The sequence below is a fragment of the Accipiter gentilis genome, chromosome 21 (genome assembly GCF_929443795.1).
Source record: "Accipiter gentilis chromosome 21, bAccGen1.1, whole genome shotgun sequence".
Classification (NCBI taxonomy): domain Eukaryota; kingdom Metazoa; phylum Chordata; class Aves; order Accipitriformes; family Accipitridae; genus Astur; species Astur gentilis.
Genome location: NC_064900.1, coordinates 14,809,065 through 14,829,380, shown reverse-complemented (window position 1 = coordinate 14,829,380; position 20,316 = coordinate 14,809,065). Strand labels below are relative to the sequence as shown.

Here is a 20,316-nt window from a genome sequence, read left to right as displayed (position 1 = left end):
TCAGAAATCCTGCTGGTGAGCTTTCATAGATGCAACTACATATCTTTATTGCAGATGAACTGCTGTAATAGAGGGAAGAATTTAGACTTTTGGATGTGTTTTTTTCTCAAAAACATCCTCAGTTCTTAGTTAAAACTTTGCTTCTTGCTACTTCTGCACCATCTATCCACATGGCTGCAGTTCTTTGTTCCACAGACCATTCAGTGTGTCCAGGTGGCCAAAAAGGCCAATAGCATTGTGGCTTCTATCAGAAATAGTGTGGCCAGCAGGAGCAGGGAAGTGATTGTCCCTGTTTTTGGCACTTGTGAGGCTGCACCTTGAGTTATGTGTTCAGTTTTGGGCCCCTCACTACAAGAAAAACACCGAGGTGCCGGAGCGCATCTAACAAAGAGCAACAAAGCTGGCAAAGGGTCTAAAGAACAAGTCTTATGAGGAGCGGCTGAGGGAACTGGGGTTGTTTAGCCTGGAGAAAAGGAGGCTGAGGGGAGAACTTATCGCTCTCTACAACTACCTGAAGGGGGGTTGTAGTGAGGTGGGCGTCAGTCTCTTTTTCCCAGGTAACAAGCATTAGAACAAGAGGAAATGGTCTCAAGTTGCGCCAGGGGAAGCTTAGATTGGATATTAAGAAAAATTTCTTCACTGAAAGGGTTATCAAGCATTGGAACAGGCTGCCCAGGGAAGTGGTGGAGTCACCATCCCTGGAGGTCTTTAAAAGACGTGTAGATGTGGCACTTAGGGACACAACTTAGCGGTCGACTTGGCAGTCTTAAGGTTAATGGTTGGGCTCAATCTTAAAGGTCTTTTCCAACCTAAATGATTGTCTGATTTGCTTAGAATAAAAAAATGAGACACTTTCAGATAGAAATCTTTTTTTTGGTATTGACATTTTTTCCTGTTGACTTTCATACAACTTTAATTTTAATTATGTTTACTGGGTCCGTCTGGGATAGAGTTAGTTGTCTTCACGGTTGTCCATATGGTGCTGGTTTTTAGACTGGTGACCGAAACAGTGCTGATAAGACACCAATGTTTTAGCTGTTGTTGAACAGTGCTTGCACTGCATCAAGGCTGCCTCTGTTTCTCACTTTGCCCTCTTGAGGAGCAGGTTAGGTAGGGGTGGGCAAGAGGTGGGGAGGGGACACAGACTGATGAAAGGGATATTCCATCCCATATAACGTCATGCTCAGCAATCAAGCCAGGGGGGTGAGGATGGTAGTTTTTTCAAAGTAGCCGTTGCTTGGAGACTGGATGGGCATTGGTCTGCTGGTGGGAGGTGATGAATAGGCGCCTTTGCGTCACTTTTTTTTTCCCCCACTCACTAAACTATCTTTATCTTGACCTGAAGGGTTTTGCCCCTCTGATTTTCTCCCCAGCCCACGGGGTGGGAGTGAGCAAGCAACTGGGCAGGGGCTTAGCTCCTGGCTGGTGTCAATCCACCACAATATACTATATTAAGAAGCAAAGGATGTCTTTGCACTATGATCCCTTGTTCACTAAGTCACGTTTCTCCAACCACAGAGCACACTGGGAACCGATAAATACAATTGGATTTCTTAATTCTGGTTTTAAATGCCCTGAAGTATCTTATTCATCCCGCAAATCCTGACCTCAAGCTGTGTTTATAAAGATGGTTTATTGAACATAACATGCTGTGACCTTTTTCAGCCATTATATTGTGTCACATGATGCATAATTAAAAGTAGTTTACAATATTCAAGCACAGATTACAGAGACTAGGAGGTATTATCATACATCGTATAGTCATCTAGCATCATAAATACCATATTTTAGCTATAAAAATGAAATATTGTTAAGGTTTTTTCTAATGAGGCTTTTCAAAGGTAAATTGTTTGGTAAATATTTAGATCACAAAAGTCTCACAGAATGATATAAATATTTTGGTCATGAACACTCACTGAAGAATGATGTATATTTACTTATCTAGGAGCGGGAATACCACTTTTACCTAACAGATAGATTAGTATGCGGTATAAAACTGCAGTTCAGGAAGACAATTATGAGACACAGTGGAAACCAACTGAACATGAGCTCCCAATATTATTACTGTAGTGAGAAAGCCTAGTGGGATCTCTTTGATGGTTAAACAGGAGAACAGTAAAGCAAATTGGCATGATTTGTAACTGTACAAAATAAAGAAATTGACTATAACTACTACATACTTGTGTCCATTTTTTCAAAAAAGAACCACACAATGACTTGAACTTTGGAGAAGTATGAGGAGCAACAAAGGACTTAATTGATTTAGATACTAGAGTATGAGGCTGAGAAGGAAGAAACAGACAAGTAGGAACCCTTTTTTTAAAAGTGATTTAATTAATTAATGGAACAAATTACCAAGGGAAGTTATGGTTTCTTGATGTATTTTAAAGAGATATACTTAAATGAAATACTTCTTACTGAGTAAACACAATGGCGAGGCTTGAAATCTTACAGCCTCTGATATATGGGCGATCTGATGAATTGTTCCTTCTGGTCATAAAGAATTTAAATACCTATTGAGTTCTAATAGTTACAGTATTAAAAGGGAAGACTAGCAGTACTGATGATATTGTAATTCACAATGCTATATGAAAAGTTCAAATCACCATCACCTTTAAAATCAATATTGAAGTGGCCATATGTATTTGCAAATTTGTATGTTTACAAATACACATAACTTATCTGGTTTCTATTTCATAGACAAATCCAAGTGACTGGGAACTACAGCGAGGAGAATACGCATTTCTTTAATGCTATAATCTGTACAATTTATTTGTTGTCATCTTTTGTAAAACGTAGTTCTCTGCTTGTAGATAACAAGATAGTATGAAATACAGAACTAAATCATAAAGACTCAGTATCACCATATCTACCATACACTCCCTACCTTTTTCTTATGATGCCATACTGCTACCTGAGCAGGCTTAATGCACTCACCTCACTTTCTGTTTGTATATTAGTGATTTCACTACACACTTCTTAGCCTTGTATCTCAGATACTTGCTTATGTTTTACTTGCTTATCTTGCTATCTTCTGCCACTTTCACATTACTTGCTCTGTTCTCTCTTATCATTTCCCCACCTTATATTCCTTCTTACTGTCTTGTGTATGTTGTGCCTAAAGCTGAACCTGATACTTATCATTTCACACAGTAACGTTGTACTGCCTTTCTTTCTTTGTTCTCTAAGTCAAATTTCTTAGCTAACTTCTTACACTGTTTTCTACTCTTTATGCATCCAATGAGTTTGTAGTGGATAGTGCTATTATTTTTGCTAATTGTTTTGTTTATAGATAGTTTTAATAAAGGAAGGGGCCTAAGCTTCTCTCTCTTTCTTTAGAAGTGTTTTGGTTTTATGTGACTTGAAAGGAAAGTAGGAAAATTCTAAAAAATAATCAATCTACTTAAGAAAATTAATAGTTAAAAATCTGAATTATTGTAGAAGAATGTTGCAAGACATATTGGCCCAATCCCCTTCAGAGACAGCCGTTAAAAAATGAAGGTGAAGATGGATGCAGCTACATTGAAAGAAATGTTTGCAGGTTGGCACTGAAAAACCTCAATATCATCTCTGATTACAACATGAAAAAAGATTAGTGAGTGAGTACTGGTGACAAACAGTACTAGCCATTCAAAAATGTGTTACCATAAACCATAGAAATGTATTCTAACTAGCTAAGAAGGAGATAAAAAGTGAATTGTTGACTGACGGATTTACTGTGAAACAATTACTTTGTATAACAGAGAGGGTAAAACAATCAGTCTGGTAGGGGAAAAAAAAAATCAGTACTTTGACAAGTCCAGTCTCAACAAATTCATAACAGAAAAAAAAAAAAACTAAAACTGTGTAGTAGTGAGAGCTATTAAAAAAATTAAAAGATGCCCTGAAGAAAGAAGATATTCAAAACAGAATTACCTCTGTTGATAAATCAATAGGAAAATTACCAGTTGACAAGGAAGCTGTTCAAATAACTGTGGGAACTGGGATTAAAATAGTGTCATCACGCAGGTGCCAAATAATTTAGAGGACTTCTAGTAGGCTCTTTACTGCTGAGGCTATACATTTTGCCTACTATGACAAGTCAAGGTAGGTTGTACAAGCTCCTTCCACATGTAAATAATTTCTCACAGCTTTGTGTTATGAGTCACCTTGCCCCTCTTTTACGCTAATTTTAAAATGTTTTTGAGTTTATGAAGTGGCTACAGGCAAGTTAAAATTTAGATTAATGTTAGAAGCAGAGTATTTTTTCATTATTCATTTTCTTCTTCAAATAAGAACTCTTTATTCCAAATTAACAGCTGCAAAGTAGATTCACCTCATGCAAAATAAGGCATTCTTAGAGTTAAGTAGGGGTAGAATTTTATCAGTAATAGACACATCCTTATGACAATAGTCTCCAAACGATAGCTCATCAGCAAATTTTGCTCACAAAATTGTGTTACATTGCTTAATGCAATGTGAAATAAATAATAATTTAAAAAAAAAAGTTACACTGAAGTCAGAAGGAAAAAAACCAACAACAGGAGTTGCCCAAGATACATTATTTTATTAGTATTACAGCTAGTGGATAAGTGAAGGTTGTGGACCTCTACATTTCAGTCAGGCTTTCATGTTTTTTCCTTTCCTCCTTAATTTTCAAAACCTTATTAACCACTTAAACAGGGTTTAACCCCCTACAAAAGCCCCTGCCCTTCTAACAGTCACAGCACCACAGGCAGCAGCGAGAAAACCTAGGAAAAATGATCCTGTCCCCAAGGTCAGCAAACTGACTCCAGCCGGAACCCTGGATAATGGCTCTCATGAACTCCACTGGCCTGCCCACTAGCTCACATTCACATCCTCGTTTGAAACCTACACAAAGGGGTTCCTTCCCATTTTCTGTACCAATCCAAAAAAACTTGTTCTGCATTTTTCAAGGTTATGGAGTGACAGCTTGTTGAATAAAGATCTACTTTCCTTCCATAGCACATTCTTTTTCATAAATCAGTCGGTCATTTTGAACTATAGCCCAAAGAACAGAGGAAGTATCAGATGTGTCCATTATTAAAGTAGAAATTTTAGACAGCCCATCACTGACAAGCTAAATTGGAACTCAATCAACAACAGCTGATTTTACTGACCTCAAAGATATTAATGTTCTAAGCCGCATTTTTGTAGCTCTAAGCACTTAATTTATTACCTGTTCAAAATAGAAGGAAAAAATCTGACAAGCAAATAAAGAAAACACATTTGTAAGAAAAACTATTGTATTCTCATGCTTCAGGAAGGTTGCACAAATAACTGGGAAGAAAATGAAATAATAAAATCACATATTTTATTACCAAGGAATGGATAACACAGTTGTGCATGACTCATCTTTGCAGCTAAATGATGGGACTGCATACAAATGCCACATACAAAACTACTGTGTTGTACCTTCACTTGCTTGGGTAGGTACCTCTAGAGGTTACCAAAACTGCTGAAAGCTTGCAAACATTATGTTATAAATCTACTATAAATAAAAAGTCTGGGAGATGAAGGTTAAGGTTCTGCAAGTTCCAAAAGAATACCTCCTAATTTTTTCTCCTACTTCACCCTAGCCTGGTAGTTTAAAATCTCTGAGGCATACTCAATATTACCCAAATCCCAAGCTTTAATATTTCAGTTGCTATTTAATTTAATGGAAACATTCTTTGCGACTGAGTATGCCAGTAAATTAATGACTTCTGTTAATGTCACAGTCTCAAGAAAAACTATCATCCCATCATCCTAACCTCAAAAATGTTTGTCAGAGCAGTAATTACATGTCAATGACATTTTTCTTACACACGTAAACACCACACACATTTTGGAGCGGGGGGGGGGGGGGGGGGTTTGATTAAAGTAACATGTAAGATTTACGCAGTATCTGAACAAAAACCTCTATCAAAAGCACAAACAAACCAAAACCTGTCGCTCTCCTCCAGGAAAGGAAAAATGTTGATGAGCCCATCATGGGACAAAAGAGGTCCTTATTTCTTCAGTGATACTCTTAATCACACCAATAATTATGCCATATTCTGAATTATAGTAGGACAGATAAGTAACTCATAAAACAGGTCTGATGTTTGCACAAGATTCAGAAAGACAACAGTTTTACTGTTCTTTACTAACTCAGCAAGTATAATAGACGTTACAGCCAACCCCAAAAGCACTGTTCTGCCTTACATTTTAATAAGAATCAAGTAGTAATTAAAACAAACATTGGCCTTTTGTTTCAGAGATTGCATACAAGTGACATGAAGAAGCATATAAATGTCATATTCTGTTAATGACATGAGTATTGTAAGCTCAATTTTCTTCTCACCTTTGGGTAAGGTACAAGATCCCAGAATAACTTAAATAGAAGCAGTTTAGAAATATATTCCAGTTTAGTTTTTAACTTTAGTATCTTTAATATTTTATAAGCCAAAGTTATGTAACTTTTCATATTTAATAGCTTTATGCAATTTTTCATTATGTTCAAATACCTAAGTGTACATTTGGTATATTTTAATGAAGTTTGTCAGAAAGATGCTAACTCTGAAAAAAAAAGCAAACATTGATTTTAATCAGCAGTTCTGCATAACTATCAGTGAGTGAGAGAAATAACTCTCATTTCATATAAGTCATGTGTTTCCACCATTTATTTGGGGTTTTTTTGTTTGTTCCTTCTTTCTGCACTGCTTCAGAGGTGCAGCATTGCCACTAGGTCCTACTGCTCACAGCAGCCTTTGCTGGAATGTTGACCTAAAGCATCTTACTTCATTCCACTGTGAGAAATGGAGGACCTTGTTTGTCTGCATATCCAGTCATCTGCTGTATGTGGCCAATATCTTACAGTCTCTTTCTTAAATGGATCATGCTTCTCCAAATGATGTATTCTCACCTGCAACTTCCCAAAAAGTTTGTTCAAAAACTACTTTGTTATAGTGCCCATGAATCTTTATCCCATTTACAGCTTAGATTAATTCATCAACAGTTCAGACATATTTTCTTTCTGAGTTAACGGTACACACACTTCTCTTAAATACCTCTCCATACTTAATTTATCCAGTTCCTCTCACAGTTTTCACTCTAGCCTCTTCTGCCTATTTTATGTCCCAGGAAGCCTTATTCTGTATGTTCTCCTCATGCTGCAAACTGCTTTTCTCCCACATATTTACTCTAGCTACTTTTTTGAAAAATCAAATTGTATTTATTTGGGAAATTCTCTAATAATTGAATCCCAAGTACTAACTCAAATGTAAACTCCTTCTATTCTAGTAAGTGCTGCCATTTCTTAAAACACAGCAAAGGTTCTAAGACACCTGAAAACCTCAATATGCTGCAAAACTAATGTTAAGTGTATGCATGACCAACCAAAATAGATTATGTTGTAATAGCTATGTTTTAAATCAACTTTGAGTGCAGGTTTGCTTGTGCTTCTATACTGTGGTTATTGTAGTAACTAAAGCTTTTAAGAATTTACAGAATAACAGAAATTGTATCTTGTGTGCCTTCCAAACACCAGCCTTCCTGTTCAATTCAATGGAGCTCATCACAAAGCTAGAGCAAAAAATTCCTCGCTGTATTTTCTCATCATAGTGTATGACAGTATTTGCTTTGTCTAGGATTTTTGAAAGAAATAAAACTTTCAGAATTATAACTCAGATTGCATGAGACTGAATACAAAATGTATGCATACAAAATGTGTGCACAGAAGTATTTGTAACAGAGTGAAATTATGTCTAGGAATACAAAGAACTGGAAACACCTGAAAAAGACTAATCCATAAAGTTGAAAATAGGGTGAGATTAAGAAATGCCACATTGCTTGAAAGCCCTGAGGGCAGAGACACAGAAGGCATTTTATAAAAATGGATTATTAAGCTGCTGAGGATAGACAATTTCTAGTTCCTTCTGGAACAGATCACAAGAAATAAAATAACTAAAAATGAAACAAGATCTTTTCATTCAGAAGAAGTGGTTTTTGAGCTCATTTCAGAGAAGCAAGTAATTATATGCCTTATACACAAGGATTAAGAGATAATGCCAGCTAATATAAAAATAAGTGATATACAATATGTACAGTGACATCAGAACTAGAAGCTGATACAACAGGTGTTAAATGCTCCAGTATACTGTATCTTAATTAAAAAGTGAAACTACAAATGCCTCTGATACTCTGTTATGTGCATTAGCTGGGTGGAAAGGGAAGAGGGGTTTTGGAAGTGTAGCCACTGGCAAAGCACTGATGGTTGAACTTCGAAGGGTAAAAATGCTCCTCTTCCCCACGCTCACCTGGCCACACCATCTCCAAGTATGCCAGATACCTCTAACACTCTGGGGCCTTGTATGCCATGTCAAGTGCCTCCCGGCAATCTCTACTAACAGTACAGTGAACCTGCGTAAGACATTAAACTGGAATAGCAAACTTTAATCTAGAATGGTCAGTGCAGGAAAAACCCTAAAACCATTTAAATATTTTCTCTAAATGTTTACATTGGTTTAATGACATTAACATAGTTATAATGTTTTTCTGATTTAGCTAACCTGAGACCATTTTACCAGATGCTAGTCTGTATTAAATCCTCACTTAAATCATTAAAGTTTTGTTTCAAGTTATAAAATAAAAATGATGTTTCCTTTTATTTCACAAAAAACGTAGTCATAACACATTCCTCCAGTGTAGGAATTTTTAATATGGAAATTTATGATGTGCAACAGTTAGAATCAGATTTAAAGTAAGATAGATTCTTAACACTCAGAAAAGCAAGAGAAGGGCATAAAAATGTGTACTCATGTCATTCTTGTGTCTGTTATTCTTACTTACAACACAGGCTGCTGCAGTCCTGAGAACAACTGAAATCTTTCTGACAAGTCTATATTGCAAGAATATCCATGCAGGTATAGCAACAGCCATTCGCTTCCAGAGTGTAAGAATGCCAAAATCAAGACAACAAAACCAAAATGGTGAGTGACTTACCCCATTTAAAGGAAATGTTTTCCATCCTAGTTCTCCAAGGGCAGCTGTAGTATCAAGTAACACAACTGAAAATGGAAAAAGAAATGGTATGTTTGCGGTATTGCTTGGATTAGACATATACAACATAGTAAAGTATTAAACTGGTATGACATGAACTAGCCATATTAGCCAGGTACATCTGCTTAAAGCTATTAAAGCAATTAAAAGTACTGCTTTACTTTTAAGTATGAATAAAAACAGACTCTAAATATTTAGGCTTTCATGGCTTACATTTCATTATCAAATGTCTCAGAAGATATGTCATACAAAACCTAAATCTTTTGCAGAAATCATTGCCAAATCACAATCACTACTGATGCTTAATCATTAAAAGGTGCCTGGATAAGCATGTACATTTCTGCAATCCCTTGCCTGGAAATCTAGAACGTCTGCATGTGAACTTAAGCATTAAAGCTAACAAAATAAACAGAGTTTCAGAAGTGGGATTTTTTTTTTTCTAAAACATAACTTCCCAGAAATAAAGTTATACAATATACAAATTGTATAATTCAGAAAGAACACAGAAAGACTAACAACTTTAGAGCTGATATTTTAGCTGGAATATTACAGTGCTGAAAGCTGCTACATGTATTTTGCATCACTTCTGTCATATTCATCTTGGTTTTTTTAATATATGACAGGATGTGCATTAGTGTATTTGTATATTAGAAAATGTTTCTCTTCCTGTCACTAAGAATGCAAAAATTATACAAAACACAGCTCATAGTGATAAGGAAGCTGACTGTGAACTAAGTATTTAGTACATGAGACATTGTACCTACGTGTACTACTGCCCTCTAATGGAATTGTTTCATCTGACCCTCTAATTTAAGAAATGTAAATTAGTATTTAAACATAAAATTAAATATTGTATAGGGCAGTTTATTTTAATTATCAAGCTGGTGTGTTTTGAACGCTCGGTTCCCCCTTACGGCCCACAAATTCCAGTTCTTATTTGGATGGTTAAATGATGGAGAAAAATGAAGCTATTAGAACATGACACCACTATCCATACATTTGAGGGTTTTATCCTGTTGCGTATCTTCCACCCCTTATTTGTCCAAATAAACAATGTACAGCTATCTATAATGTGCTTCTATAAACAGTACAGCAGCAGCAGCAGCAGAAGCCAGGTCATGGGTTTTTTGTCTTATGGAAAAGGCACATTGGCATGGAAACTGTATGAACTCGCCAGCTTGTTAGAGGAAACGTGACCTAGAATCTTCCTTTGCCTTTTGTATTAGTAACAATTAGAGTTCCCCTATATCTGAATGCATGTTGATTTTTAACCTGAAACTGAAATAGTCTTATCAGCAAATTTACAGTCAGGTAACAAGCTCAACATTAACCAAATAAAAGTTTAATGATTTATTTGAAGAAACTAATGACATTTTAAAAAGGATGTTCAACAAAGGGGACTATTCTGCTCTCTACTTCCTCACCACTTCACCATTTTATGAAGCTTTGTGAATAACCTGAAGATAAATTAAACATTTTTTTACAAGTCCTGCTTTACTTCCAAAAAATGGAATCACTATCCCCACTGCAACCATTGCTGCCCTCTGCTTACTTAAAAAGCTGTGATTTACAGCTGTCACAGTATTTTCTATTTGCTTCAGGCTACCATACTCTTGTTGAAGAGCCAGAAAAGTGTCCTCCCATTTGGCCAGTGATGCAGCAGTTTGCTCTGTAAACCTTCAAGTTATAATGTACTGGGGATCTGTCACCTCCAAAAACATTAAGCCACTGGGTTTAGATATTTCCTTTTCATAAAGACCAAAGCTCAGCTGGTTTCTGAGAATATTTCAGTTCATCTTAGGAGTTTGTTTTCTTCTCTCCATCTCCCCTCCCCCCCTCTCTCTACCCAGGAAACATGGACTATTTGTAAATATACTTGGTTTTCAGTTGAGGTTATATCTTGCTACTTATCAAGTGCTATTCTGATGATATTTTAATTCTTTAATACAGAAATAAATAAATAATCAAATGGAAACCATTATATGTTACTGCTAAACGTATCGATCTGCAGGCAGGAATGAACTCTTTCTACAAACAGTGTTGGGGCTTGAAGTAGCATTTCAGTTTTATAATTTTTGTGGTAGCAGGGCCATGATTTAATAAACATCATCCAGGTATTCAAAGCTAATACTTCCACTGAACAAGCTCCAAAATACAGGACACAAAACTAATTCATTTCTTCAGTGGAGCTGAATTAATTAATTCCTTACCTAAATTAACCAAGTACTACTTGAAAGCTTAAAGCTATACATTAAAAAAAATAAAAACCAGAGTAAATTCATCACTGAAAGTATGCTAAGTTTAAATTTAGTTGAACCATGATCTAATAATATTACTTGTGTACATTTACCAAATGATCCCCATCAAATAACTGAGTTTTGTTAAAATCCAATTTTTGATACATTTTAACATACCAAGTTTCTTGTGCTCACATATGCTCACCTATAGCCACCAAATCTGTTAGAACCAGAAACTGGAGCATTCAAAAAACCAAACAACTACTAACCAGAATTAGAATGCTATCACCTTCAGAGTCAGCAATGGACATCATAAAAATTAAAAGACTGTCTTTCCAACAGTACTTGTATTACAAAACATAATTATTAATCAAAAATGTGCAAATACTGGCAGATCAAGTAAACAAAGAAATACAAACCCCAGTAAAGTGGTGAAATCAACAGGGCCAGCCAGACAAATGAGGACATGGATAAAGTAATAAAATCCTTGCACACTTCAGTGATTTGGAGATATCTACATGATAGACTTCAGTGGGGGACAGAGATACCCAAGCTATCTTTAAATGAGGTAATTAAGAAGCAGTCTATCCCCAGCAGCACAGACCTGATGGCAGACAAATTTCCAACTCGCAGCTCCTTGGCAGAAAATTCACTCTGCCAAAGAAATCCCGACTAAGAAGAATGCCTGCATGTATACGTCCGAATTACATACAGGAATGAACGTTTCTCCTCTGACTGCAGAAGAGTGAAAGTTTCAAAAGAACTGGATATCCACATGCAAAGAGACTAAAGACAGTGGACTCTACACGTATGATGCTTAAAACCAGAAAATTCCCTAAAACGTTAATGGAACCAGGAAGCTATATTTACTGACTCTTGTCCCTACGTTTACTTATTTATACTCCTTTATACGCCATAAAAAGCCCCATTCCTCTTAAATGAGACTTCATGCAAAGTGGCCATTATGGACAAGCTATTAGCTGCCAGCATAAGCAAAAGTTGTGTCTGGAACTAACTGCAGTTAACATTTATGAAAAAAAAAAAAAAAAAAAAAAATAAATTGGTTGCAACTAAGTGATGTTATTGACATTTCTAACATCCAACCTTCCACTTGTGGCAGCCAGGTTTTTGAGGTGATGTAAAGTAAAACTTGCAAAGTGAACAAGAGTGAAAGAGTGTAGGTCTGCCATTACAAAGTCATGTCACGATTCAAAATGAACTCAAAGATCCTTTAAAAAATTCTCTTTGGATAAAAAGAACTTAGATTTAGCTCAGTTATTTAAGGAAGGACATGTAAGTGCTAGTAATACTGTCACTTGCCCCACAATAATATACAGACTTAAACATACAGCTGTAAACCTATTGTTTTAGTTAACTGCACGGTTCATGCTTAGAATTTAAAAGTGTTCAGCTTTGTTTTCCAGTACATACTTTAATAGATATTACATTATTATAACTCATTATGCCATATTGAGCTCCAGTTTCCTTTTTTTTTTTTTGGACACATCTTACACTGCTATTATTAGACTTTACAATTGAAATTAATCTTTTCAGAGGTTTTGCCCAGTCCTGAGGGAACCGTTTTATTTAAAATTATGATAAGCAGAGCTCCAAGGAGTGACACTGTGGAATTTCAATTCCAATTCCAAAATACTGTTCTGAAGATGAACTCTACAATCTTGTCTGTACAACCAAGGAAAAAGCCCTCCAAACATTCATTTCACCAATTTCTTTTCTCCTCTTCTTTCTTTACACACCTCCAGACAGTCTGACCTAACAGTTTGAAATGAATAACGAATTTTGGCAGACTTCATGGAATCATAGTCCCACATCAGAATAGGCCATCCTGATCCCCCACTCACTGTGGACTAATACATTTCACCGTTACCTCTATAGAGGGCAAGCCAAAGATTTGCAAGGAAAACAGAACAACAAACAGACATGAATTTCTTAAGACAACACTAGTAACTCAGGGAGCTGCTGCAGAAAAATACCAGTGCAGAAAAAAACCAAGAAAAAAATGCCGAAACTCGGAAGAAGACAACTTGGCAGGACTGCAGACCAGCTCACTCCAACACGTCCCCCCCAGCTGCCAACTGCTGAGCCGGCAGAGACTCGCCAGGTGCCCGCGCTGGGAGCGGGAGCATTTTCGGCTTGGCCTGGCAGCACCATTTGTCTGCTCCGCAGCTCAGCCAGCGAACGTACGCCACGCACTCGGGAGCTACGGTGGTGCGCGGAATCTCTCATCTGCACTGAGTAAAAGACGCTCGAATAAAAGATGGAAAGGTTCAGTATCCTCCAGAAGGGCAGGCAGTCATTAGAGAGGACACCCAGAAACAGGCAAAACTGGCACAGGTTGGTTTGGGGTTTTTTTTCCCCTCTGAGAACTTACTTATTGACTGCAATCAGTTTATATTTATAAGACAAACACACTGAGCTTCTAAAGTCTATCACTTCCAGGCCCCAAGAGAGTTGTTGCTCTGTTCTGAAGTGTCTGCACTTTTTTTCAGGTTTTATGGTCTTTTTAATTTTTAAAAACAGGACCACTTGCAGTATTCTGAAATCATTCCTTCTAACAATATATATAAAGACAAAGAACCCTGCCTATTTTTAAATCTTTTTTATATATCCAAGGTCACATTAGCCTATCTTTTACTGCAGCATTGCACTTATAGGCAGTTATTAGTCTATCAAGATCACTACCTATTACAGAATCACTCCTTTTCATCGTTATTTTTCAGTTTGGGTTGCATTTTTGTTCTTGAACATACAAAGATCCGTTTGTTTATATTAAAACAAGTTTTACTTTTAAGGGTTGACCTTTACCAAGTGATAAAGGCTGTTCCCTGTCTGCACATCCTCTTTCTTTCTTTACTTACTACTCTTTTGTCAGCTATTAATTTTATATTTATTTCCACGTTACTAATGAAAAAGGTTAACGAGTTAGAATTTTGAATGGTGTATAACGAACATCTCAAATTCTGTCATTTAACAGTCACTGAAAACTACCTTAAGGGTTCTTAGACCCCAGTTTTTGAAAATCCATTTACTAAAATATTTGGTAAGCTTTTTTACTGTCAAAACACTTCGTGGTGTTTTGTCATACTTTACCAAAACTAAAGCTCTGTGGCTTGTCTGCTTGAGGAAGACAGAGAGAAGAGGGAGACGGGCAAAATGCAAGTTACCTTTGGCAATTAACATGTAATCAACTGGGAAAAATTACTTAAACGCTTGGGTTTTCTGACCAGGCCTATTTTCCATACAACAAATAAACTGGCATTCATTATATACGTATCAATTGAATCATTTTCCAGCATTTCCATTATTTTGCATGTAATAGCTATCTGGTTTAGGCAAGATTAATGAGCTGAAGTAATAAAGGATGAGGAGCACCCGTCTAGATAGCAATTCTGCTAGGAAACTATCTCTGAGTCATAGCAAACCATACAGTAAACAAAGTATCGACAATACTGTTTGACTGAGATAAACAGGATTATAGCCAGCAAAATAGAGTAATCCTTCCCCTCTCTTCAGCATTTGTAAGCCTTTAGCAGCAATGCTCTGTCTGGTTTTCAGTGCCTTACTTCAAAAAATACCTGGATGAGTTGCAACGACATGACAGGACAGCAACGGGAATGATGAGATCTCTAGAAAGGCTGTGCTCTGGAAGGTCTGAGTGCACTGGAGTTATTTACCTTGGAGGTTAAATTAGGACTATCCACTATCTTCTAGTGTGTAAAAGGCTGTTTGAGGCAGAAGAGTATAATCTGTTCTCTGTGTTAATGGCCAAAAAGGAAGAAGGGATTTAAATTACAGAAAACAGAGTTTTATGTTAGACTTCAGGAAAATCCTTACTACCCCTACAACTGTAAAGAAGGGTAGTTATGACTAATTGGGAAGCCGGGGAACCTCCACTACAGGAAGCTTTTAAGACACCTTAAACACTGTCAGACCTGGTTTCTACATAGGGCAGGGGGGGAGCTAAATGACTTCTCGAATCCTCTCCAATGCTGTGATTTTTATAAAAATCTAGTTACCTGGTTAATGGTGCTTCCCTTTTCTTTTCAAATCCGTACTCTAACACCTATGCTCTTCCAATATTCTTGAATTCCCTGAGTCCCCAAACTCATTAAATTTACCATCAGTAGCCCAGAGATCTCCTCAGCCAATTCTTTCAGGACTCTTGGAAGAGAACTATTTACGCCAGATGGGGAGCACTTCATATTCTTCATACTATGTGAATAAATTACTAATTTCTAATTTTCTCAGTTTTGAACACCTTATTTTCTGCATCTTTCTAAAAATAGTTCAATACCATTCGCACAAATGTTTTTATTCACAAAACAATGGAGAAATTCCCATTATCACAAGTGTTGTGAGACTTGGGCTTTTACTTAACACACTTAGCTTTTATTTTCACTTTTCTACACTTCACACTTTCTAACGTGTATTGGTTTCCACATGCATCCTCTCTTTTCCACTAATTATTACAAGTGTTTATATTTCTAGTTTCTGCTTTCATGTTACCTCTAATGTAGGTCGAGCTGTTATCCAAGACTGGCCTTTTTTTATTGATTGATTTCCCAATCAAGTATTTTAAAAAGGAATTTCCACTTTCACCTTTTTCATTTTCACATTTGCACACTCACACAAACACACAATTAGAGTTCTCCTCTAATGAATGAGAACTGGCGAGAATAATTTTTCATGTACAAAGCCCAACATCTCATTCCTAATAAATTCACCTTGTCAGTCCTAAGAAGTTTGCAGCATTATTAGACTGGGTGCAATATTTTTTATATTGGGTAACTGCCTGTCTGTAACTTGGTGGTGTTTTACTCCCAGTTACATGAGGTCTCCAGTGAGCATCTTCAAGAACTAATTCCCCGACAGCACCATTTTTCTTTCCATACATTACACACAGACACTTAAGGAATAACTTACCCTGTTTTCTAATCTGATTCAGTTATCTGTTTCAGCCTTACTGTTCCCTACTACTACCTGGATAGATATAATGTCAAATCCTGTGGCTCTGAGCTAACAAGATTGAAACAAACAGTGGTTCTTTCGCATATAATGCCACTAACCACCTTTTTTATTCAACCTTTTTTTCCTAGAGAACCTTATTACCTATTTCTTAGCAAGATCATTCTTTAAATGAAATTAAAATTTATGCTCTTTGCTATATCATTTTATGCTTTCCTACACTTTCACAGTGCTCCTGCTATTTCAAAGCCAATATAATTATCCTTTCCGTACCTTATGTGCAAACATGCATGTTCACCTGAGAGTGGAAGGCTGCTGTAATCCCACTGCTGATCTCTCACTGGAATGTAAGACAACATTGTCATACGAAAAGCTTCAGTTTTACACTATCCTTTTTCACATTGCCTTTCTCCCATTCTCACTTGAAAAATCAATGTGAATGCCTTTATTCTCATGTTGTATTATTATTATTAGGATTGCCAACCATTGCAGACCCCTCAGTTACACCAGAGTAACCTTGCTGGATTAAGTGTTAAATAGAAAAGGCGAGAAGAATCTTTGATTTATTCTGTTCTTGTGCTTTTTTGGTGGAAGACTTTTTGAATTTGGATTATGAAATGTGTATTTTTATGCAACTGTACCATGTAAATAAGCAAGATCAGTAAACCAAATGCTGTACTTTGTTCTTGCTACATAAAATCATAAGAAACCCCATTTAGAGATCTAATTTATGTAATTATTTAAAATGAAAGAGTAAATCTTGAACCTACTGAGAGAACTGATGGAGGCAAAGGCAACTGATTCCAGCTGTATCTTCAGTACCATTACTCCATATACTGTGAAACCCCTGTAGCTAGTGAAATGGAAGTAGCGACTAATGGAACCTCAGAATAATATAGTATTTCATTTGAACAATTAAGTGGATAAGACATATTGAAAACCAAAGCTTTGGTCTTCAATATGTCATTACATATCATTTTTTTCAAGCTTATGTGTTCCTTTCTGCTTGCAATTCATTTGCCAAATATTTATTTTTTCAACTCCATATAATTTCAGCAATCAGACTTTATGAAGACAGAAGGAAAAAATAAGCCACTTGCTTTACAAAACATTTGGATATTTATATTCATTATTCATGCTATGTAATTGATCCCTGATTGTATCATCACATTACTTTAGAAGAACAAGTCATGAACATTATATATGATTATATCTGTGGAACAGGGAGTGATATATGAACATCCACTCAACTTATATTTGCATAAACAAAAATGCAATTTTACAATTATTTCCAAATAACAAGGCATGTTGCCATGGTAAGATGAAAAAAACCTCGCATTCTAAACAAATAATCTAATGTGCATTTCAGCACCCCCAAAGTCTCTATAAAAAAAGTTAAATCTGAATTGAACTCAGCAATACCTGACACCCCAAATTCTACAAATAGGCCTAATTCATTTTATGACTTCTACAGCACCAAGGGATTAAGGCATTTGTCTCTTAACAGCATCTACTAAGACTTTGTAAATGGTCTACTTCATGTCTACATTTTCTTTATCTAGAAATGACTGTTGAATTTATCACTGTAAATTTTGACAGACGGTCATAAAAGTCTGCCCTTCTGGAGAAAAGCCTTTAGTTTTCATATTCAAGGAACAACAGACACCAGTCCTTACGTGTTATTTCAATAATAAAAAGACCATATTTAGACTATACAGTCAGCTAGTTGCCTATTGCATTTACTGCGGCTTATTTTTAGTATTAACATCTACCTTTCTTAAAGCAGGATAGTGGATGTAAAAAAAGTGACAAGTCTGTGGCTACTGGCTGTCAAGCTTTAACTTCACTTCAGGGACTGAAGTATCCAACAACAAACATTTCTTATTTTAACAAGAGCATTTTTACCTCCTTCCTAATGCCACTTTATTGTAAAATAAGCAATTGCAATACTTTAAACACTTATGAAAATGCTCGGATAAGCAATTATTATCATTTACAATTTATAACCTGTACACAGCCCATTGAACATACCTGCATCTTGTCATACCTCTACTTTAAATGACATGATTGATACTTACAATTTTTTAATTTTAAGATCAGGAAATACTTGAAATACTGGACAAATTTAAATATTTATTTTATAAAGTTGGACCTTAAGACGTAGTAAGATAAAAAAAGCTGAGACAGACAGACTTATTTTCAGGAAACTAGAATCCTTGCATCCAAAAGAAATAATAGTAAAATTTTATGTTATGGGTTTTTGCGTTATTTTTGTAGCCTGTTTTTAATAACATGAATATTACTTAGAATAGTGCTAAAATACTTAACAACACTCCCCCCAAAACAAACAAACTAGAAACAACTGATTAATTCTGAAAATTGGTCAATTATGCCTAGATGCTTTCATTTAAATTAAGACTTTTTTGTTTAGACATCATGTAACAGGCAGAGTTCACACCTGAATAGTGTCAGTACAATTAAAATACAGACTTTTTGGCCAACTCTTAGCTTTTACAATTATTTAAACCAAGGTATGAAATCTTCGTTGCAGCTTTCTGTACAGAGCATCTGGTGAAACTTGTTTCTTTCATGTACAAAAAAGAATAATCAGGTAAATGAAGGAAAGAGAAATTACCTTTACTGATGTTTTACAACATAACTGAGAAAAGACTCCCTGCATGACGACCTACAACAGGAGCTGCTTGTTGTGGAGTGTAACTAGAGATTCTCTTACCTCCACACCAATGCAACTGTCCATGTTTTAATGGTTTTTCTGCACGTGCATATATGACCACTCTGATGATGAACATCTCTCTAAAGCAACTTACAGAAGACAGAAGTCTTTAAATGGTTATTCTGCTAGGATAATACATTAACTTTCTTTTTTCAATATCAAAGTGTTGCCTTATCATACAACTTTAATCCCTGTTCATAATGCAGACAGATATTCCAAAGAAAGAGGAGAAATTAAACAATCTATCAGTCACAGGCACATAGCCCCAGTCAGTAAAAGATATGGCCTTTCCCAGTAAGGCAGGTTCCATGTTTCATTTCATGAATACCAAGCGGACCCTTGGGAATCAACCCAATACATTCAGTGGCACTAAATGAACCAAGCATGTAGAGAATGTATCTGTCAGTGCAGAAATACATGACAATTTCTGCACTGAAATCTTTCTGGGTTAACAGTCACAGTCCCAAATTGTACACAGTTAGATTTTAACTATGTATTCTACTGTTTAGCAGGTTGTTTTGCCCTAAGACAACGGTAAACATGTATTTTGAGGTCTAACATAAGTGCTTGCTTCTCCAACATAGGTCTTATTCACAAGCATGAGAAAAAACAATATTACTGAGGTAAAAAGAAAGCATAGTCACATCTGGAAGAAATGGGTTTACCTCAGAAACAGATGAGCCTCCATTTTTTCCTCAGGTAACTGTGGAATGGAGAATGAATAGGTAATATCCTACCTCTCCTAGCCCATAGCACAGATTTTTCCCCAAGAGCAGCGTCAAAGTGATTTCAAAGTGATTTAGTTGAACACTGCACTGCTAAACAGGGGAGCAAAGCAGGAGGAGGTTCTCAAATCCACAGATCAGCCAGGAGGGATGAATTCCTACATTCGTAATGCATCAGAAGGGGCTGAGCACTGCAATGTCAGCCCTGCAGGACAGGCAGTGAACACAGAACTGAAGAATTAAGTCCCGGTAGGTAGAAGCAGACTGCTCTACTTAAATGGACACCAGAATGAAATGGGAAAAAAGGGGGTTAAGGTACCAGGGAAACAGTGTGTTCTTAACCATTGACTCAGCCTTCATTTCTAAGATATTCCTTTTCAGCAGGGATTGCTGTTAAAATGAAGTGAGATAAATTAATGTTGTTCACAGGTCCAGAAAATAACACCAGAGCTGGTTTATGTCAGATAGCTGTATTATTTTCCTAAGCTTTTGTTTTCACAGGTGAGATACAAGGAGGTCAAGAGCTAACCCTCATAAAAACAGGAGTCACAAAATTATGATAGGAGCCCAGCTGCCCTATGTAATAATTTTCATTGGGACTTGAAAAAGCTAA

The 20,316-nt window shown here is 36.3% G+C and overlaps 1 protein-coding gene across 7 annotated transcripts in view; it reads right to left on the bottom strand.

The window, feature by feature from the left end:
- The window catches only part of LOC126049027 (ephrin type-A receptor 6), a 516,299-nt gene that overhangs the window by 468,859 nt on the left and 27,124 nt on the right, over positions 1–20,316 (bottom strand). For all 7 annotated transcript variants that reach the window (XR_007509078.1, XM_049824756.1, XM_049824759.1 and 4 more), the window contains exon 2: positions 8,965–9,029. Coding sequence is in view for 6 of the 7 variants with exons in the window: in XM_049824756.1 (XP_049680713.1) it covers positions 8,965–9,029 (65 nt within the window). In the remaining variant the exon portion in view is untranslated. The remainder of the gene's footprint in view (positions 1–8,964; positions 9,030–20,316) is intronic.